The sequence below is a fragment of the Peromyscus californicus genome, unplaced genomic scaffold (assembly GCF_007827085.1).
Source record: "Peromyscus californicus insignis strain IS unplaced genomic scaffold, ASM782708v3 Scaffold_4__1_contigs__length_199733344, whole genome shotgun sequence".
Lineage (NCBI taxonomy): Eukaryota > Metazoa > Chordata > Mammalia > Rodentia > Cricetidae > Peromyscus > Peromyscus californicus.
The window spans coordinates 84,685,474-84,708,239 of NW_026294562.1; the positions used below are offsets into that span (position 1 = coordinate 84,685,474).

Below are 22,766 nucleotides of genomic sequence, written 5' to 3' on the forward strand. Positions count from 1 at the left end.
TCTAGCCGCATTTGTACTTTTTCTTTGTGTGTTCATGTGTGGTATGCGTGTGTGCATGCAGACATACACCCATGTGTGCGTATGGAAGTCTAAGGAAGATGTCAAGTGTCTTTCTCTATTGCTCTCCACCTTATTCTCTTGAGACAGGGTGTCCCACTGAGCCGGAAGCTACTGGTTTCAGCTAAGCTGGCTGGCTTGCTGTCCAGTAATCTCTTAGAATCTGCCTGTCTCTAACCCTCAAAGCTAGGGTCACAGGCAAGCCCTGCCATGTCCAGCTTTTCTCATGGACGCTGGGGACTCAAGTCCTCTCCTGGGCATGGCAAGCGCTCTGGCCCTGTGAGTCACCTCCCCAGACCTACCACTACACTTCTGACAAAAGGAACCAGAATGCTTACAGGGCCTCCTATAGAATGCCCTGGAAAACTTGGCCACAGGTTCAAGACGAGGAAGACTTTTCTGGAAGAATCCTCCTTATCTGCTGAACCAGGACCAGGCTTCATCTCTCCAGCCAAGTCCTCTCACATGACCAATCCCTATACTAACTTTCCAGCCTGGCTTCCTTGGGTTTACGTCACCGTGGGAGGAATCCTCACATGGTCTTTTGAAATGGTCTCACAAGTAAGTCCCCATGACTTCTTAAAGTTATGTCAATGATTCATACATACACACACTCCACTTGAACTTAACATAAAGGGACCAAGACAAGCCTCCAGAGACTGTGTTTCTCTGGAACTGTGACTGTCAATGCTGGCTGTATCCATTCTCCTGCAGATCACAGGACCACTGACATGGTCACGACACTCGAGAAGACTGCAGCCACAGGGCTGAGGTAAGACAGCTGCTATAGCTAGAAAAAAGCCTCTTTCTGCTTATTTTATGTGTGCATCTGTGTGAGTGTATGCCACGTGTGTAAAGGTGCCCAAAGAGGCCAGAAGAGGTTGATAGATCCCCTGAAAGTGAAGATACTGGTAGGTGTGAACTGCCTGACATGGGTGCTGGGAACCAAACTTAGGTCCTCTAGAAAAGCAGCCAGTGCTCTTAACCAGTGAGCGATCTCTCCAGCTCCTTTTTTAATTTAATTGGGTGAGCATGCACACGCACATGTGTGCAGTTGCCTGTGGAGGCCAGTCAGGACATCAGATCCCCTGGAACTGGCCTTCCTACTTTAAAGAATTAGATGCAATGCCCTGAAGTTGTTACAAATTCAAATGTAAGGCACCCAAGCGCTTTCCTGTGTCTTATCATCCCTCCGGTTGGTCCTCAGATAGAGAAATAGCACTTGAAAACAATGTAGGGCCTCGAGGGATGACAGTGGGGGAGGGCTTGCTGTCCAAGCCTGAGAATCTGAGCGCCAATCTCTCAAACCCACAGAGATGACCAGGCATGGTCACCCATGTCTACAGCCCCAGCTTTGTGAAGTGGAGACAGATTCTACCAGCTCACTGCCAGTCAGAATGCCAAAACTGTGAGCTTTAAGTTCAGTGAGAGTTCCCTAAAAATAAATAAACAAACAAACAAATAAATAAATAAATAAATCAATAAATGAGATAGAAGCTGGGAGTGGTAGCACACTTTAATCCCAGCACTGGCAGAGGCAGGCGAATCTCTGAGTTCAAGGCCAGCCTAGTCTACAAATCGAGTTCCAGGACTGCCAGGGCTAGATGAGAAACCCTGTCTTGAAAAATAATAGTAAGACAGACAGTGACAGAGGAAGACACCTGGAGTCCTCCTGGGGCTTCTGTGTGTGTGTGTCCATGCCTGCACAAATGTTCACACTTACCACATATTCATAAATAGTGAGTAAATTGAACATTAAAGAAAGGTCCATGAACATGCATTTCTGGTGGGCAGGGCATGCATGTGGTGGTCAGGACATATCCAGCAAGTTGAGGCCCCTGGGTATGTATTTCCACTCTGGCTCCATCCTCCAGCATCTAAACTGTAAGAGTGGCCAAGTTTCTCCTATGTATAACATGCCTATGCATAAACAATGGGCCTGACCTGTGGAAACCCTCTCCCAGCCCAGATGTTCAAAGGCACGGAGATGTGAGCTGTTAAAACAAGGATCCTGACACCAGGGTGGCATCTGGACACATACAGGATTCCAGCTCCTGCTGTCTTTGTGATCCTCACAGTCTTTTATGAGTTCCCAACTTAAACAATCGCTTGGGGAAATTTTAGGGCTCAGATCGGGGCGGGGGGACCCCAAACCCAAACAATCCCAAATCTCAGAGACCGTTTGCAGTCCACACCCCATGGTTTGTAGGAGTGACATCCCCACTTCTCCATCACTGCCTTGCAGGGGGCCTCAACTCAGGCAAGACAGAGAAGTCCAACAGAAGACTCCAAATTCAACCCAGCTGGGATGTCCCAAACAGCTGTGTGCTGGCTGACTCCCTCCAGAGCTGGTTTCACAGAACATGTGTTTTAGAAAGGATGACAGGAACCAGATTTTTTTTAATCCCAAGTTAAAATCATAATAACCTTTTGATGTAAAATTACCTTATAGAACATCATTTTGAAGATATTATGGTTTTAAAGGTCATGGTACCATTTCCTAAGCCCTTTCTGGTAAGACCTGGGTGCTCTGGGAAGGGTGTTAAGAATACAGAACATCAAGGGACACCCATAGTCTCATCAGCCTGACTGCCTAACCATGAGCTGAACCAGGCCATGCTAACACGGACGGGGAACGCTCACAGGGCCTCAACCCTACACAAACGAACACAAGCAACCTAAGGAATGTTGAGATTAGGAGACAGTCTTCCCAGGGAAGACACAGCAATTGGCTATCTAATACCAAATGGTCAGCCCTGAAAACATACACAGAAGTAACTTTATACAGACTGGGGAGGTTACATCTAGGAATAGATATGTATTCATATACATATATGCATGTAACAACAATTAATGAAATAAGAGACCATAAATTTGAAAGGGAGTAAGGAGGGGTATATGGGAAAGTCTACGGGGAGGAAACAACGAGGGGAAATGATACAATTAATTTCAAAGAATAAAAAAAACCTTTGGGCTTGTTTGGTTTGGTTTGGTTTGGTTTGGTTTGAGACAGGGTTTCTTTGTGTAGCCCTAGCTGTCCTGGAACTCGTTCTGTGGACCAGGCTGGACTCAAACTCAGAGATCCACCTGCCTCTGCCTCCAGACTGCTAGGATTAAAGTTGTGCATCACCACCACTACCTGGTAAGAAATAATTTTTTTAAAAACACAGACTCGGGCTGGAGAGATGGCTCAGCGGTTAAGAGCACTGGCTGTTCTTCCAGAGGTCCTGAGTTCAATTCCCAGCAACCACATGATGGCTCACAACCATCTGTAATGAGATCTGATACCCTCTTCTGGCCTGCAGGCAAACATGCAGCCAGAACACTGTATACATAACAAACAAACAAACAAATAAATAAATAAATATTTAAAAAAAAAAAAAACACAGACTCTCCAGGGAGCTGCTGGGAGATGAGTCAGTGAGTAGAATGCTTGGCATGCAAGCATGAGGGCCTGGGTTTGATCCCCAGCACTCCTGGAACAGCCAGGCCTGGTGGCATGCACCAGCAACCCAGCACTGGGTGGGCAGAGCCTGTTAGCCAGCCAGGAGCTAAATATGAAAGATGAAGTTTCAGTGAGAGACTGTCTCTCAAAATAAGGGGGAAAGCAACTGAGGAAGATACCCAACCAACATCAACATCTGGCTTCCACATGCACACAAACGTACCCCCGTACACATGTATACAACATGCATGCACACACACACACACACACACACACACACACACACAGGTTTTCCAGCCAACACACCAAAGAAGCAGTACTTCTAACAAGGGCCCTGTGAGGCTGTTACACCAAAAGGCAAGCCCGCAGCACTCAGTGACATAAGCACACCTCGTCCACGGAGATGCCAATGAAAGCAGGCTGGGTGCAGCTTGGACGTGAGGGTCTCTCTCACACAGCTCCCAGGCTCAGCATCCACTGGCAGCACAGGCTGAGACACGGGGCTACTCACTAGCTGACTGCTGACATGTTACTAAGACTGAGGTCAAACTCATCAACATTACTAGAAAACCACTGAAATGACGGTGGGTATTCTGTTTTCTTTTCAATGAAGTACAATCCTAGCTGTTTGCTGGGAAGGTGGCTCAGTGGGTAAAGCCTGAGCTCAAATCCCCTAAATCTGAGGGCTCCTACAGCGAGACTGTAGGCAGAGAAGGAATCCCCAGGGCTTGGGCCAGCTAGTCTGGCATACAGAACCCAGGGCAATAAGAGACCTCGTCAAAAACTAAGTGGAAAGTGAGGACTGACACCCAAGGCTGTCTCTGACTGTCATATATGTGCCAACGCACACACACCAACACTTGCACATGCACAGCAGGCGAGGGCGAGGGAGTGTGGAGGGCCACAGAGGGACTGTGTCTTTAACACTGCTGGTGGGAACGTAACGGGACAGCCATTTTCAAAAGCAGTTTGGTAGTTTCTAAACAATCGAAACAGAAACCCAACTCCCACCCCAGCAGGGTCACTCCCAGGAATCCACCCAGAAGACAAGAAGATGACATTACATCCACAGATTTATATGCACCATCCAGAGGGTGGAACCAACAGGGCATTGTCAACCATTCACAGGTACACAAACTGTGGTGACACATGCCACAGAATACTATTCAGAGGAATGTGGCGTCGACACACACACACACACAACAGATGAACCACAGGGCATCATCAACCGTTCACAGGTACACAAACTGCGGGACACAGGCCACAGAATACTATTCAGGGGAATGTGGCGCCTACACATAACACACCAGATGAAACAAAGACACTCAGCTGGTTAGGGAAGCCAGATGCAAGAGTATGTACAGAGTGTGCCTATCCTGTGGCATGCCCAGGGGTGGAGGCAGAAGACAGGCTGTGGTATTCTGGAAGGAGTATGATGGGGTCTGATTGCAGACAGGGAGTTAAGGCGATGAAGATATTCTAAATCTGGTTTGTGTGGGATACTTATACAGCTATAAATGTACTAACAGTCACTGTATTTCTTCTCTTTGGGGAGATAGGGTCTTGAGATGTAGCCCGGGCTAACACTGAATTAGTCATCCTCCAGACCCAGCCTCCCCAGTGCTGGGATTAGATGTGTACACCACTATACCAGGCTCAAAGTCATTGAATTCTAGGCTTAAACACGTAGTAATTACGTGCTGAAAATTACTTTGATGGGGAATTTCAGTCCTGGGACAGAGCCCAGGTTCTCTGCTCTCCAGCTAGACAAGTGCTCTACAAAAAAAATAAAAAGAAAAAAAGAAAAGAAAGCCAGCCGCAGAGCATACAAGGGGACCTTGCTTCTTTCCCTATACGCCATGTCTTTATTTTCCCCTTAGAGCAACCTCCAAAAGCATGTAGAACTATTGCTACTTCTTTCACTGTTTAATTAAAAACAAAGCTTGGGAGTTAAATATTAGGGAATAGTAAAACCTGATAGATCCACGGAGTGACAGAAAATCGATCATCTGACCCTCTTCCCCACCTTCCCAGATCGAAAAGGCCCAAGCTTCTCTTTAAGTCCCTCCTTATTCCTTCCGTGTCCCTCTATCTTCTCCTGAGTCAGCCAGAAAACTCTATGGTCCACTCCAGCCAGCTGAATGTGGACTCCGCCCTCTGACCACGGGCAGTCTTGGAGCGACAACACAAACAAGTCTGCAACACACAACTCTAGGATCCAGCAGCTAAGGGTTAGTCAGACACTGTTTGACTCCTTCCCCGAGCCACTGGCCTCCGCTGGAGTCCCAAGTTCCAGGCTGTGGTCACTCTACAGTGCACACACCTGCAGCTGTCTGAACTTGAAGACGCCCTGGTTTGCAGGCAGGATGAGAGGCCCTTTCTCCGGGAGTATTTACTCTATAAACATCAGGGCATGGGAGAAATAGCCCAGCTTTCCCTGAGTCATGAAACCCCAGGAAAGACCACCCTCCTGCACACAGATTCAACTTCAAACACTCTGAGAGCCACATGCACACACCCCTAGCTCTAACCTCTCTCACAAGAGTCGGAGAGAAGAGAAAGTCCCTTTACCATGATAAGAAGTGACAGTGATGGCTGGTCCTCTGAATTGAAATGGCTGTTTCAGACATGCTGCTCCAAAGACAGTAACATGGTGCATGTGAATTCTCTCTTTGACCATGACCTGAGTACTTCTTTCAATTTTCTTAATTTTTGTACATGTACTTATTTATGTTGAGTGTATGCGGGGGGGTGGGGGGCAGACCACTGTGTGCCATGGTATATACGTAGAGGTCAGACAACAACTTGCAGGGCTCAGTTCTTTCTTTCCACTGTGGGTTCTGGGGATCCAACTCAAGTTAATTCCAAGGGCCCCACTGGCTCTACTGTTTTCTTTTTTTCCTTTTTAATTGAAATCACCACCACCACCACCACCACCACCACCACCATCATCATCATCATCATCATGAGACAGGTGTCCTCCAGCAGGCTATGGAGGCGGGGATGACCTTGCTGCTTCCCACCACCACCATCATCATCATCATCATCATCATCATCATCATCACCATCATCATCATGAGACAGGTGTCCTCCAGCAGGCTATGGAAGTGGGGATGACCTTGCTCTTCCCACCTCCACCTCCGAGGTCCCGAGACTGCAGCTGTATGCCAGCACACCTGGTTTGTGCAGTGCTGGGGATCAAACCCAGGGCTTCCTGCATGCTAGGCAAGCACTCTACTAACTGAGCCACATATCCAGCGCCTGACCAAAGTACTTTTTGCCAAGATAGGAGAATCTTCAGGGCAAAAGAGCAGAATAAAACCTTTTCCTGGGGATGAAGGGATGGCTCTGTAGTTAAGAGCACTTGCTGATCTTCCATAGGATCTGAGTTCAGTCCCAGGACCAACAACAGATGGCCAACACTGCCTGGAACTCCAGCTCTGGGGACCTGACTCCCTCTTCTGGCCTCCACGGGAACCCACACACATGGTATACACTCATAAAGACACATACACATACGCATAAATAAAAATAAATCTTAAAAAAAACAAAACCCACAACCTTTTCCTTACAGGACTGACTCCAAGAGCCAGCAGCAGATCAACTAATGCATGAAGATGATTTGCTGGACACACTTCTTTTTCCAGTATGAATGCATTTTCCTTTATGTCTACATCTTTAAAGTGTATGAGAGGGACATTAAACTTAAAGATTCCAAAGGCAACCTAAAGACAGTTACTCAAACCTTAGTGTGCACAATCACAAATATGACAGCGGTTGTCCCAAGGCCTGTGTCCCACACAGCGCTGGGTGAATCACTAATTCTGTAGTCTAGAGTGACAGAGGTTCCTGGAGTCATGGGATGTACAACCTGCACAGCTGTACACGGTGGCCCCAGGATTAGTCATCTCTCAAACAGATTCATAATCATGGCTTTTCAAAGGACGTCTGTGAACACACAAGAGATGAACCAGGGCAAGACCCTGAGAGAGGGAAGACTCTGAAAATCAAAGGAAGTGGAGTTTTACACTGAAAATTTAAGAACTGGGGGGCTGGAGAGATGGCTCAGTGGTTAAGAGCACTGCCTGCTCTTCCAGAGGTCCTGAGTTCAACTCCTAGCAACCACATGGTGCCTCACAGCCATCTCTAGTGGGATCTGATGCCCTCTTCTGGCATAAAGTTGTACATGCAGATAAAGCACTCATACATAAACAAATAATAAAATCTTAAAAAAAAAAAAAAGAAAAGAAAAATTAAGAACTGAAAAACCACAAACCCTCCCACGGCCTGACCTGGATGACAATCTTCAGAGCCTTCACTTTTTGATCCGAGGCCCAGGCATCCTTCAGAGACTGGTTGAGCTCCTCTATGCGGTTCACATAATCCTGCTGGGTCAGGTTCAAGAGCTCCTTCTGGGATCCCTGTGGGCAGAAGGCAGAAAGTGAGCACAGGAGGAAAGGAAAAGCCTTGACTGACCACCATCTCCACACAGAACAGCTGGGCACTGGCTGTGCTTTGCCACTCAGTGTCCAGCATCTGCACCCCAGCATCTGCACCCCCAGCCTGCCATGGATGAAGCCATGATCCTAACCAGCACTGCTGCTGATGGGGTACTGGGACTTATATCGTGAGGACCTACTGTGTGCCCGGCTTGGTACTAGAAGCTCCAGCATAAAGATTTTGGCTACAGAGATGGCTCAGCAGTTAAGAAAACTCACTGATCTTACAGAGAACCTAGGTTCAGTTCCCAGCACCCAAGTGGTGTCACAATCAGCTGTAACTCCAGGTCCAGAGGATGCAATGCCCTCTTCTGGCTGCTTCAGGCACCTGGCACATAAGAAGTGTATGTACACACATGCATGCAAACACACCAGGTCATTTAACATGGGTGCTGGGAATCAAACTCAGGTCCTCATGTTGTACAGCAAGCACATGACTGACCGAGCCCTCTCCCCAGCTCTGAACTTACCAGATTTTAAGAGTTGGCAAACAAGCCAGTGTTGCAGGATAACTGATCACACTGTGACCCCCAAGATTGCGTTACTTACTGGAAAAACCTGTTTCTAGTTGTGGTGTGGTTCAGCCCTGCACACACCTTTAATCCAAGAGCTTTCTGCTTGAATATTGTAAAAAGGATTACATAAAGTCAACCATAGGTCAAGAGGCAAAGCAAGAAGCCAGTTGACAGGAAGTGAACCCAGGAAAAAATCAGAGAGTAAGAGGGAGTCAGGAGGATGGATAGAGAGATACAGGAAGTAGGAGGGAGGGACTTTTCAGTTTGAGGAGGTTTTGAGGCAGTGTAGGAGAAGAGAGAGGCTGGGACATCAGCTGAGGAGGGAGGTCAACTGGGTGTTTTCTCTGCCTCTCTGAGCTAGCAGGTTTTCACCCCAACATCTGACTCCAGAGTCTTTATTGGTAAAATTGAACAAGTGAGACTTGTTAAAAGCAATAAGTCAGTTTTTCAAAGCATACACAAGCAATCAAGGGGTCCTGTGGGCTACATCCAATAGGCAGAGTAGCCCTGTATAAGCAATGCTTCAAGGTTGATCTTTGAGCCACACAAAGCTGCTCCGTTGGAGGTAACTCCATTTGGATGTTACTACTGACAGGGCCCCCAGATGACAGAGGGATTGCTCCCACATCACAAAGTGAAAAGAGGCCTCCCGGAGAACCAGCTCACTTCAGGTCCCCCTGTGGCTGGCCATTATGCCTCAGTATCTCTCCCTGAACTAAGTCAGGGTCCCAGGAAGCCTAGCACAATGAGCCGCCACCCAGTCTGGCATTCTTCGGCAGGGGGGCTGTAGATGTGCCCTGTAAGTGGATTGCTCACCTCCTCAAAGTCATCCAGCTCTTCCAGGCGCGTCCGAACCTTCTCTGACATAGCAGAAGCTGCAGCCCCAGCTCTGCCTACATGGGAGAGATATTGGTCAACAAGTAGCTTTCTGCTGTGGGATATCTTTCTGTACGCTGTGACTATGTGTTGCTCTGATTGGTTGATAAATAAAGTTGTCTGACCAATGACAAGGCAGAATAAGGTTAGGTAGAACATTTAAACTGAAGAAAGAAGAGTAAGAGGAGACACCAGCCCGCTGCCCAAGGAGCAACAAGATGCCAGCAGACTGGTAATGTCACAGCCACGTGGCAACACATAGATTAATAGAAATATAAAAGAGCTAGCTAGCAAGAAGCCTGCAATAGGCCATACAGTTGGCAATTAATAATAAGCCCCTGAGTGATTATTTTATAAGCAGCTGTGGGACTTCAGGACTGAGTATTCGAGTAGAACACTGGAAAACTTCCAGCTACAGTTTTCTCTTGCACCCATACCCAGCAGGAAAGGCATCTTCTCATGTCACCGTGAACACGCCAGGAAACGAATTCACCTCAGAACACTGAGATGGTGAAAGAAGCTTCAGCTTCCTCACAGCTTGAGTTCTAGCAGAAGCTCTTCCCGCCAGCAGATGCCTCCAGAAGCAAAGTGGGTAGTCCCAGAAAGGTGAACTCCACGTATAGTATTTGTGAATCACACCCACTGTTTGCTTGTTACTAAAGGAACAATGCCAAAACTCTGCCATGCATAACATTACCAAGTCCTTACACTTACATGACAGCCCACCTCTTCATCTGCCCAGAGCAGGAGAGGGGAGGGGGGAAATATCAAAGATCCCTCCCTTCCAAAGCAAACAGGCCTAGCTGTTTTCAGCCAGCAGCTGTCAACACTATCCCCTGCTGTGGAATAATCCTCTTGTACACTAAAGATTTGTCACTTGAATTGGTTTAATAAAATTATGAATGGCCAGTAGACAGGCAGGAAGTATAGGTGGGGCGACCAAACTAAGGATGACGGGAAGGAGAAGGGCAGAGTCAGGAGTCAACAGCCAGACACAGAAGGAGCAGGAGATGAACATGCCATGCTAAAGGTACTGCCACATGGCAGAGCATAAATAAGGAATATGAGTCAGCTTAAAATGTAAGCATTAGGCCGGGCGGTGGTGGCGCACGCCTTTAATCCCAGCACTCGGGAGGCAGAGCCAGGCGGATCTCTGTGAGTTCGAGGCCAGCCTGGTCTCCAAAGCGAGTTCCAGGAAAGGCGCAAAGCTACACAGAGAAACCCTGTCTCGAAAAACCAAAAAAAAAAAAATGTAAGCATTAGCTAGTCACAAGCCTGAGCTATTGACCAAGCATTTATAATTCATATTTAGCCCCTGAGTCAGTTATTTGGGACTAGGCAGTCAGAACAGGAAACGTTTGATTACAATCCCCAATACTGACAGGACCAGTAGGTGTAGATAATAGATTGGAAGTCACAGCCCAGACAGAGGACAAGAGGATCTATCCAGACCACTGCTGCTCTCCAACCCACCAACTTCAGAATCATCTCCCCATTTTCAAAGGGCTGCCCATGAAGGGATTGAGGGTCACATGACTGACTTGGCCCTTGCTCTTCCTACCAAATGAATACAGGATGAAATTGGAATATCCCCCCAAAGGCCCATGTGATGAAGGCTTGGTTGCCAGCTCACAGTGCCCCGGGAGGTGGCAGAACCAAGCCAGCATTAGGAAGTTAGGCCATTGAAAAATGTGCTGTTGAGGGGACCTTGGCCCCTTCCTCTTTCTGTTTCCTGCTTCCCATAAGGTGACCAGGCCTCCTCTATCATGTGTTCCCACTACTCTAGACTGTGCCAGCATGGGCCTAAAGCCACAAGGCCAAGAGCCATGGACTGAAACATCTGAAACTGTGAGCCAAGGAAAACCTTTCCTCTTTTTCAGTGATTGTCTGGGGTATTTTGTCACAGCAACGGAACACTGGCTTACATACACAGCTACTCAGATTCTCTTCTCAGGCCCTGGTTTCCTGGTTCTGGCACAGACTGGTAGGGAGTCTATTATCTGCTAACAGCACGGCAAAACTATTTAATTACCAAGAACTACACTGTGACCAACATGCCCAACAGAACCAACTAAAGGGAGAAATGTCTGATGATTATCCCAGCTCAGGATTATAAAGGGGCTTGAGTTCATATATGTGGGAACCATGAGGAAGCCGCTCAGCTCACAGCAGCAGGGCACAAGGTGGAGTGTGGGGAGTGAGTGTACCCCTGTAAGATGAGCATTCATGCCTGAGTATGGCTCTGTCAAGGACCCCAGTGCCTCAGACCCAAGGAAATGGCAAGGCCTTGCCTGGGTCTGAGTATGGATGCTGACAGTGTGTACAGAGTGTATCAACCACAGGGCTCTCCTCCCAGATGACTGTAACCTGAAACTGCTCCCTCTACAGAGATTAGCTACTCTTCATTCTGTTATACATGGTAAACTTGCCAATCAGAACATTCATCTTACCTTTTTCTGATCCCATAAACAGATTCTGCAGGAACAAAGAACAATAATGAAATTAATGGTTTTTCTCTTTTTTTATTATTATTTTCATTTTGTGGTTGGGGATTATGTATGTGTAAATGCTGATGCCCTCAGAGTCAGAGGTGTGGGATCCTCTAGAGCTAGAGTTACAGGCAGTTGTGAGCTGCCTGACATAGATGCTTGGACTTGAACTCAGGTCTTGTGGAAAAGCAGCAAGTACTCTTAAGTATTTCCCTGTCTCTCTAACGCCAAGGCTGTTTTTAGTCTAAGGCAACGAGGCCATGGTTTGCCCACAGAGCAAATGAACGGTGGAGTGTATATTCAAAAATAGAAGTTGTAGGCTGCTAAAAACTACCTAAAACTTGAACTTCAACTCATGTGTAAGGTCTCCAAGTGAGCTAACAAATAGCAAAAATTTTGATATGCTAGCAGCACTGAGTACTAGATCCATTTTGGGCATCCTTAAATCAGAGTTTCTCAGCTGTCATGCTCCTGCCTCGTGGGTTGTATAGCTCCATTCTGTGGGGTCAAGTCTATGTACTGTGGAGTTTTGCAGTCTCTCTGGCCTCCACCCACAACGTGCCAAACACACACTAGAGTTTTAACAGCCAAAAATAACTTTAGACATTTCCAAATGAAATGACTCCCAGGGGTTAAAGACTGATGACTGAGAAAAGCTTCTCTGAATTAACCTATGCACTCAAGTAAATAGAAAAAAAAAAAAGTATTCAATAACCAATCAGTTCTGTCTGTCATTCTGTTCAGCATGCCCGGTGGAGAGGAAGGAGAGTGAAGTTCTGGGGTAGAACCTCCCTAACAGTCAGATGGCCATGAAGCTACTCTGCCCAGCCAGCCTCCCTTGCAGCTATATACTATCCGAGGCCACCTCCAAAGCCACAGGAATTGGAGTGCCAGGGGACTTAAAAGGGAGAGGCTACATCTTTCTTCTACTTTCCTTCTATCAACTTACACATGAGGCAACACTAGAAATAGCAGAGGAGACAAAAAGACCTGGAGCCTGGACCTTGAAGTTGCCATCCCAGCCCTGGACTCCCCACCTCTGGACCTGTCCTCAGAGTAAGGAGAGACAGAACGTTCTTATTGCTGTCCAAAGGGAGAACCTGGCTTATAAGCACTGATACTGACCTTAACTAATACAGTACTGACTGCCCAGGGTGGGCACTACTCACCTGAGCAGGTACTCCTGATGGGAGTAACTTGCCTGGGGCAAAGGGAAGGCCTCTACTTCACACATGCCCCAGAAACAGCCAACTACCTGAGCCACTGGCCACTCCAAGAGCAAGCTTCCAGCTCCAAGAGGGACCCAGGAGGGAGGTGCACCCTGTCCTCCTCTCTGGGTGCCCTCTTAACTCACCCTCCTGAGGGGCCCACACTGCCAAGTCCTCTTCTGAATTAGCTGTACCCCTAACTCTTCACACAACTTTTTAGAAGCCAATTAGCTTCTCTCCCAAACAACACTGACACTGAGGGGGAAACTCCAGGGTCTGGAGCTGGGCCACTAAGCCTGACATGTAGCTAGGTACTCACGATCGACAGCTTCTCCGTAGTCGTGTACCGGGCAAGGATCTCTCCCCGTTTGTTGGCCCAGGGCTCAAAATCAGGTCCCACGAAGGAGCTGTCATCCTTATCACGCTTCTTTCTGGAGCTGTCCTAGAGAGGGCAAGGAAACCTCTTCAGGACGGAAGTGTTTGTTGACACTGTTCATTTTGTTTCTCAGAACTCGGAGCATGCTAGGCAAGCACTTTACCACTCAGCTATACTCCAGCCCCAGCAATACTGTTTTCTTTTCTTTTTTGGTGTGTGTGTTGGGGGGGGGAAGTAGGGGGTGCTTTTGAGACAGGGTTTCTCTGTATAGCCCTGGCTGTCCTGGAACTCACTCTCTAGACCAGGCTGGGCTCAAACTCAGAGATCCACCTGCCTCTGCCTCCCAACTGCTGGGATTAAAAGTGTGTGTCACCACTTGGCCACAATATTGGTTGGTTCTGAGTGTGTGTGTGTGTGTGTGTGTGTGTGTGTGTGTGTGTGTGTGTGTGTACAGGCCAAAAATCAGCCTCAGAAGTCACTCCTCAGGCAACCTTTGAGGCAAGGTCTCTCACTGGCCTAAACTTTACCTATTGGGCCAAATTAACTGGCCAGGCAAGCCCCAGGGACCCCCCTCCCAGCACAACTCTTAGCAAGTTCTTCACACAAGTTCTTGGGATCAAATTCAGGTCTTCATGATTACAAGGCACAGAGGTGAAGATGGGAGCCCTGGGCAATCCGGCAAGGTAGACGAGGCAATCTGTGTGCTCTGGGTTTAAGTGAGAGCCTCTTCCTCAACATATCAACAAGTAAGGTGGAGAACAATCCAGAAAGACACCTGATGTCGACCTCTGACCTCCAAACACAATCAAGTGTGCACTTACACACATCCTCCATACACATGTAAACACATATCCAAAAGCATACCACAAGCATACACACACAAGATAAATTTTTTAAATTGAAATACAGAAATAAAAAGCACACCAAGGGGCTGGGTAAGAGCACTCACTGCTCTTGCAGAACACCGACATGGTAGCTCACAACCATCTGTACCTTCAATTCCAGTAGATAATGCCTTCCTCTGACCTCTGCGGGCACACATGCAGTGGGTAAATACACACAGGCTAAACAATCACACATAAAATAAAATAAATAAATCAAAAAATTGTAAAGCATATTGAAAAAAAATTTTTCCAACAATCCAAACAGCAGAAAATTAAAGTAACTGTTAATAGCCAATCAGGGAAACAGGTGAGACTTAGCACTGTTGGCAGAAATACAGACCACTGAGGCCCTTCAGAGGATGGCTCAGGGGCAGCACTCAGAACAGCACACGTCCACTGCCTTCATCCAATAGGGAGTTCCCCTGCGCAGACCCCTGCACACAGGCACCAAGAGGTATATATTTAAAAGACATGGTGTGCCATCAAAACCAGCAAACACCCTAAGCGCCATGGGAACCAACAAAGAAATCAGAATATATTGCAGCCGTACAAACTAACAAGGCCACAATATGCACAGTTCTCTAAGACATATTGTCAAGTAAAAAAAATATATATATATATTTTAAATGAAGAGAGGCTGGGGATACTGGAGTGTGGCTTGGCTGGCAGAGTGCTTGTCTAGACTGCACAGAGCCCTGGCTTCAATCTCTAGGTACTGAACAAACTGGGAGTGGAGCCTCATACTAGTAAACCCAGCTCTTTGGAGGTAGAGACAGGAGGAAGAGGCGTTGAAGGTCATTCTCACCCAGGCCAGTGTGCATGACATGAAATACTGTCTTTAAAAAAAAATTAATTTAAGCCGGGTGGTGGTGGCGCACGCCTTTAATCCGAGCACTTGGGAGGCAGAGGCAGGTGGATTTCTGTGAGTTCGAGGCCAGGCTGGGCTACAGAGTAAGTTCCAGGAAAGGCACAAAGCTACACAGAGAAACCCTGTCTCAAAAAAAAAAAAAAAAAAAAAAAAAAATTATTTAATTAATAAGTAAAAATATAGGGACCTTACAGATCTCCCCCAGCCTCTCTCAGTCAACACACTTAATCATCACTTAAAACACAGGTATGCCAGGCAGTGGTGGCTCATGCCTGTAATCCCAGCACTTGGGAGGCAGAGGCAGGCGGATCTTTGTGAGTTCGAGGCCAGCCTGGTCTACAGAGCGAGATCCAGGAAAGGCACAAAGCTACACAGAGAAACCCTGTCTCGAAAAACCAAAAACCAAAAACCAAAAAAAAAAAAACCACAGGTATGAGGATGTCCTGGACTGTCACAATCAGAATGCCCCAAGGCATTATTCATGAACCTTCAAACCGCCATCCCTGCAGGTAAGGACCTGACTGACACCCAGAGACCTGCTGCTGGCCAGGCAGTCGGACTTACTGTGGCTGTTGCTGTGGCTGCAGGGTCTGAGGTGGCTGCAAACATGGACAGGGGGTCAGTGCCATCTAAGACGCTGCTCAGAGGGTCGACCACGGAGCTGGAAGAGGAGGAGGAAGTGGATGAAGTGCTTCCTTTCCGGCTCACCTTCTTTGTCTTTGACTCAGTGACCTGTGAAGAAAGTTGTACAGTGGAGGTCACCTGGAACCTGCACCAGGTGACAGTCAACCAGGTCACTCTGTCTTCCTGTGGAGGCTGGATTGACCAGTCACTGGGGCAGAGGGAATGTTTACATTCTGTGACAAACTGACATGACACAGAATCTCCCTCAGGGCAGCTGGTCCTCAGGAAGACAAACCATGCCTAGGAGCTAGGGATGACTTCAGGCCTCATTCCCACCCTCCAGGAAGGGCAGAGCCAGCAACAAAGTTCAAAATAATCAACTTGACCACTGAGTGTCTCCTCCTACATGAAACCCCACACTGAAGGCACTTGAGGAATATCTGTGACGATGAGCAAGGATGATAAACAATGGAGGTGGCAGGAGGGTCATGCCTGGGAGGCAGAGAAGCTCTGGGTCATCCCCCACATGTCTCCTTGAACACCCTGCCTCCAGCTGGCCATCAGGTTCTCCATACTGTCCTGACCGGGAGGGCTTCCCTGAGCTCTGCACACTGCCTCAGCAAATTAATGGAACCCAAGGAAAGATGGCAGGACCTTTATATAGGTCAGGGGCACAGGGCACACCCCAGATTTGGCCCTAGTAACTGACGTGGAGTCTGGTGCTAGCTATCTCTAAGTAGGGTCGGATTCAAAGTGCTCCCCAAAGCTGGTGTCTGCTGGAGAACGGCTTGCTGTTATCTGGTATGTGAGGTCACAGAAGTGTTATGCACGGACTGTAAATAGAGAGGAAGACACTGGCTTTTCCTGTCTGGAACGCTGTCAGAATTGGGTGAAAGGTCACCCATTGGAGGCAGGAGAGCAGAAACTGCTCAATGTGTAGACCCACCCCATAGCTGGTGGCAGACAAACAATGCAGAAAAGACGTCTTCTCCATTGTGGTGGTGAGTTTAAGAGTGTTCTTCCGTTTGGTTTGTTCACTCGTCTTTAAGACAGAACCTCCCTGGGTAGGCCAGACTAGCCCAGTGCTCACTGTGCAGCCGGAGCAGCACCACAGGGCTGCTTTCTGTTTGCTCGGGAGTACGGGATACCGAACCTGATACCTGCTAGAGCAGCAAGGGCCTCACTGCTGAGCCGTCTCTCCAGCCCTGGGAATCTGCTTTCTAACAAGGCCACCATGCCATCTGCCTGGCAGCAATGTCTAGGTGGGATCATGAACCACAACATGACTACCACCCAGTGTCCAATGTTACATGACTGAATATTCAATAAAAATCTCTGCACTTGTCTTGGGGTATGGCTCAGAGGTAGAGCACCTGACTAGCATCTATAAGGTCCTGGGTTCAAAGCCCAGAACCATCAAAGGCCTAAAACTGCATCTGAGCTGACCAGTATAGACTGTCATTTCCTGAGCTCCAGTGAACAGCTCTTGACTGGGTACTGTGAGTAATACAAGCATTGGATTTATTTTGAGATAGCTTCATGGAGCCAAGATGACCTTGACCTCTCGCTCCTCCTGCTCACCTCCTGAGTGTGAGGATGACAGATGTGTACCACCAAACCTGGTCCACATGTGACAAAAAACACCTGGGAGGGTGTATGTAGCCTATATAGAAATTTGATATCAGGGCCTTGAGATGGGGAGGGTTTTGGTATCCATGGGGTACCTGAAGCCAATCTTTCCAGGACACCAAAGGACAAGGGGCAGCTGCACCTGTTAATAAGAGTGCTCACATAACAGAGAGGGACCGGCAGGCCTCTTGCCTGCTTTCATTTGTTTGAACTGAAGAATCTAAGATGCTCTTTAAGACAGCTCCACCCCACGACCACCAGACCCCCTGGTGGCCAGAGTGACTCTTTGTTCCAATAGAAAGATTAGGAAGCATCTAAACCTGGGGTCCTGGCCTTTCCCCCACAGCAACTTCAAGGACATGAGAAGGTGGGAGTGCCGAGGATGACAGGAAGTTAACCTAACGAGGGGTCGATTCAAACACGCAAAAGCAGTTACCACGACACCAAGGCACTAGGCCCTGCTGTAGGGAGCCTGCACACAACTCACAGTGATGGGCTTCAGTGGGTGGTAGTCCCCACACTCCAGAGGCACTGTCTCCAACCTGCTAGACGCCAGCTCCGCCTTGTAGTTCCTGTTCCGGGAGTGCCTGTGAACAGAAACACATTTGGTGAATCAGAAAGGTGACACTAGGTGGGTGACTGAGACCTACAACTGTTATCTGGATCCCACTGACAAGGGAGCAATTTGGAGCATATAATGTTGTTAGTAAGAACAATACAAAACACTAAATAAAAACATGAAAATTATTTTATTATTTATTTGAGTTTACTGTGTAGCCTAGACTAGCCTGAAACTCACTAGGTGGTTGAGCATGACCTTGAACTCCTGATCCTCACACCTCCACCTCCCAAGCTTTAGAATTACAGGCATGCCCCATGACATCCTGTTTATACCATGCTAAGGATGAAACCCAAAACTTTGTGTGCTAGGTACGCACTCTATCAACTAAGCTACAAAAACAATGTTCAAGCTGTTTGAAGGTAAAAACTCTGACAACAAATCCTGGATCTGTGAGGGCAGATCCAGTGCACAGAGGAGCTCACCAAGAGCCCAGCCAGCTTCCCCAGCCTTGTTTCCCCAGCGTTAGATGAGGCTGCCGGGAGGCCAGGCAGCCAGAGCCTGGAGCAAACCTTCCGGAGCTGGACAGACCCAGCAGGGATCAAGGGACCTCCTGCAGCTAGAAAATCACAGCAGGGCTCAGGGGACCCCCTGGAGCTGGACAGACACAGTACAGTCAAGGGGACGGACACAGCAGGGCACAGGGTCCACAGCGAGGGCTTGGAGGAGGTGCCCCAGAAGAATAAGTTCCAGAGAAGCAAGAAAAAGCCCAGGGTGTGCAACTGCAAAAGCCAAAAGACAACTAGAGCAAAGGAAATGATAAACGTAGCTTCATCAGCTCAGTGTTAAGAGGAAGGATCAGGGAGCAGGGTGATGAGAGTGAGGAGCCAGGGCAGAGGGGGAAGGACATTAACACAGGAGCGGCTTGGAGAAAAGGCCATACCCACACAACTGGAAGCCATCCCAATGGGAAGGGGGGAATCTCTCTTCAGAGTCCCCCCAGCACACACATTTGATCACTAGGCCTCACTTCAGGGAGAACCTCTCAGGTAGCTTTACCCACAATTTCCTCTTAGCCACTTGTGACCTGCTGATGGCAGCCCTTTGCTATTCTGTCCCGCTCACTGTCTGTGTAGCCAGACCCTCCTCTCTCCTACAGCACACTCCTCCGCTGTGGCAACCCCACCGCTGCCACCACTACACACACCGCCTTCCAGTTTCAGCAGGTGCCCAAAATCAGACTTTTTCTCTAACAAAGGTATGCGTACCCCCCATCCATACACTCCAGAAACGGGTTTTCGTGCTTACACAGGCCAATTCCCTCCTCCACTTTCCCTCTTCTGGGGAAAGAGCAAACTCCAAGAGGTCAGGTACTCTTTGACCACCAAGTCCCTAGAAGTCACCCAGCAAGCTTCATGACCTTAGGTCAACTCTTATTCCATGTTCTCAAATCAAAACTAGATTTGGGAGTATTAAATGAGATGCTGCATGCTGAGCACTCAGCACACCCCTTGACAAATGTGATCTTCAAAGCAGAAGCACACTTCCCATGGACCTCATCAATTCCCTCATCCATCCATAGGAACTACTGCGTGCCTACAATCACCAGGAAGATGGACACAATTCTCTTTCACTAAGGACCACGAAGTCAGTGGGCAAAATTGAAAGATGAGTGTGCACTACCACACAGAGAAATGTTTAGTGCCTGCTAGAGTGGGAAGGCTACAAAGACCCTAGACACTAGCAGAGCTGGGGCCCCTGTCAGTACTTTATAAAGAGAAACGTCAAAGGTAAAACTGTAGTGGGGAGAGGTGCTAAGAGCATCTTCCTGGAGTCTTTCATTACAAATTCCAGGGGAGTTCACTGAAACCAGATGTTTCTCACTTGCTGGCCCCCATTCTCAAAAGGGCCTTTTGACCAAACTAGCATGCACAGTGACAGAAGCCCGGGGAGTGATCTAAGAGCTCCACAGCACCCATGCTGCTGTGCTGTGTCCTGAAGGGGTCTCTTAAAACTCTGCAAGAGGGCCGGGCGGTGGTGGCGCACGCCTTTAATCCCAGCACTCGGGAGGCAGAGCCAGGCGGATCTCTGTGAGTTCGAGGCCAGCCTGGACTACCAAGTGAGTTCCAGGAAAGGCGCAAAGCTACACAGAGAAACCCTGTCTCGAAAAACCAAAAAAAAAAAAAAAAAAAAACTCTGCAAGAGGGAATGAGGTCAAGTGTCGGGCCAACATAAAGCCAGGGGGTTGATGTCGATCGTGTTCAAGGCCTAGGGCTGCCACTTTCTTTCATGCTCATAACTCAAGCTACCTGCCATCATCTGAAGAGGGAAGCCAGAAAATTAGCCCCTGAGATGCAAAGGTCTTCAATCCTGAACCTCATTGCCAACAGCATACCTTGTGTGGGTTCTTTATTGACGCAAATCGCCTGCTACCTGAAGATCACCTCACTTCTAAGCACAAAAAGCCCCCGTACGCCAGTCACTTTGGCACACGCTATTCCTTCCTGCTTGGTGAGCTCCTATTCATCCTGCAAGGCCCAGCTGGAGGCTCTTCTTTGTATCTTCCCAGGCTGCCAGTGGGGCTGACTGACTGCTCCCTCCTTTGGGCTTGTTCAAAGCCTCCTTTGGACACCCTTCTTCTGTGTTCAGTTATACTGACCGCTCTGAAGCACGTCCGAGGGTTCTGCACATAGTAGGGTGAATGGCCCCACTTTACAGATGGGAAAACCTACTTTAAGTGAGCTGAGGAGCTCAGGGAACAAACGACCGTGTCTCCTGGGGGCCGACCCGGAGCGGGTTCATCCCCTTCCCCAGAACCCTCAGGACGTGCCAACTTCTCCTAGGGAAGCAGAAGCCTTGGACGGAGTAGGCATGAGGCGGAATCGCGGGGAGGAGCAGTGGACTGTCAGCGGCTCTGCTCTTCCGGAGTCCTGACAACCCGGGCTGGGATGGAGATCACTGATTGCCAACAGGGATGACTGCCCACCCACGCAGAGACCCGCCAAGGGCGGCCGCTCCCCAAAGCCCACTCGCCGGTTCTTCCTTACCAGGGAAAGACAGCCATCTTCCCAGTCACATGATCGCTTGTTTTCTGGGGCCAGCCCCTTTTCTCATGTCCAGAGAGGCTCGGCCCCGCCCCGGCCGCCATCATTGTGAAGGGCAGTTTCCGCTCTGAAGATGGTGAGTTCCGTCATCCGCCATGATTGTGATGGGTAACTTCCTCTGAGTTGGGTTCCTCAGCGTTTGCGAAGGGCAGTCCCCTCACAAAACCTAGCTCCGTCATCCTGCTTGATTTGTTTTGGTGTTCTATTTTGTTAATAGGGATCCACTTGCCTCTGCCTCTAAAATGCTGGAATTAAAGGCCTGCATCAACTCGCCTGGCTTAAATCACATGTATGTGTACGTAGATGTGCCACGGTGCACGTTGGAGGTCAGGGTTTAACGGTCAGGTTTTGGTCCTTCCTTCGCTCGAACCCAGGTCATCAGGCTTGGCACTAGATGCCATTACCCTTGTCCTCTGAGCCATCCCACGGACCCGCCAGAACCTTAAGAGGCACAACTGCTACTGGCTGCTTGGCCCGCCTGCGCCCCCTAGTGAGAAGTAAGTGTGTACACATCCATGCCTGCTGAGGGACAGATCACAAGAAATTCAGAAGCGAATTAATTCATTGTTTGGCTTGGGTTCTCTCCATGCTTCGTGGGGGTGAGGCACTTTGGGCATTCTTTTCCCACAGCTGACAACATGCGTCCGAATATAAGCAAGAAATGTTGACCATACAATTTTGGCGTTCCTGTTTTGTGTTTCCTTTTTTTTTTTTTAATGGATGAATTATGATATTGTGATAACACATAATTGTATTCAACGCTCTTTGCACACTCCCTTCTTAATAGAAATCTCTGGAGTATCTATCATTAATCACTTGTTTTTGGAAAACTAGAGTTCAAAACTAGTAAGTGCTGGTATTCTCAGTTAACTCTAATAAGAATGGTTTTTTTTGTTTGTTTGTTTTTTTGTTTTTTGTTTTTCGAGACAGGGTTTCTCTGTGTAGCTTTGCGCCTTTCCTGGAGCTCACTTGGTAGACCAGGCTGGCCTCGAACTCACAGAGATCCGCCTGGCTCTGCCTCCCGAGTGCTGGGATTAAAGGCGTGAGCCACCACCGCCCGGCAAGAATGGGTTTTAGACTTGGGAAATTACCAGACAGCATCTACTCCTCATACCTTCCCGGTTCTACTCCCAAGTGCATTTCCTGAAGGAAAGAGGCCTGAACACCATCTTTTGAGTTCTGGAAAAGGCAATTGAATATACTTCAGCTACGACTGAGTTTTGCAGAGTCCCAATTTCTTCCTCTGTGGAGGCCAGAGGCATGTGTCTGGTGTTTTCCTCTATTGCTCTCCAACTTACGTTTTGAGACAGGGTTTATCTCATTGAATCTGGAGCTGTGTGACTGGTGGGCTGGCCAGCAAGCCCTAGGAATCTGCCTGTCCACCCCCCACCCCACCCCCACCCCCACCCAGGTGCTAGGGTTGCAAGTGCACAGCCTGTTTGTCAGACTTTGACGTAGGTGCTAGGGAAGTCTTCGTGCTCGGGCAGCAAGCACTTTACCTACTTAGATGGCTCCCAGATTCCCATTCTTAATTTATATGTATGGGTGTTTTTCCGGCATGTATGTCTCTGCACATGAACCTGGTGCCTGAGGAGGCCAGAGAGGATATAGGATCCCCTGAGACTGGAGTTGG

The 22,766-nt window shown here is 48.4% G+C and overlaps 1 protein-coding gene across 3 annotated transcripts in view; it reads right to left on the reverse strand.

Annotated features, from left to right (window-relative positions):
• The window catches only part of Vps35l (VPS35 endosomal protein sorting factor like), a 109,576-nt gene extending 88,372 nt beyond the window's left edge, over window positions 1–21,204 (reverse strand). Inside the window, exons 1-7 of one of the 3 annotated variants that reach the window (XM_052761151.1) lie at window positions 21,077–21,204; window positions 17,958–18,057; window positions 15,782–15,949; window positions 13,409–13,531; window positions 11,843–11,867; window positions 9,333–9,409; window positions 7,795–7,923 (exon numbers count right to left, since the gene is read on the reverse strand). In XM_052761151.1, the coding sequence (XP_052617111.1) occupies window positions 7,795–7,923; window positions 9,333–9,409; window positions 11,843–11,867; window positions 13,409–13,531; window positions 15,782–15,949; window positions 17,958–18,057; window positions 21,077–21,180 (726 nt within the window). In that variant the 5' untranslated portion in view covers window positions 21,181–21,204. Of the gene's footprint in view, window positions 1–7,794; window positions 7,924–9,332; window positions 9,410–11,842; window positions 11,868–13,408; window positions 13,532–15,781; window positions 15,950–17,957; window positions 18,058–20,424; window positions 20,435–21,076 lie in introns of those variants that run through there. The other 2 variants (XM_052761153.1, XM_052761152.1) reach the window with 2 other exon arrangements.
• Between the last annotated feature and the right edge of the window lie 1,562 nt (window positions 21,205–22,766).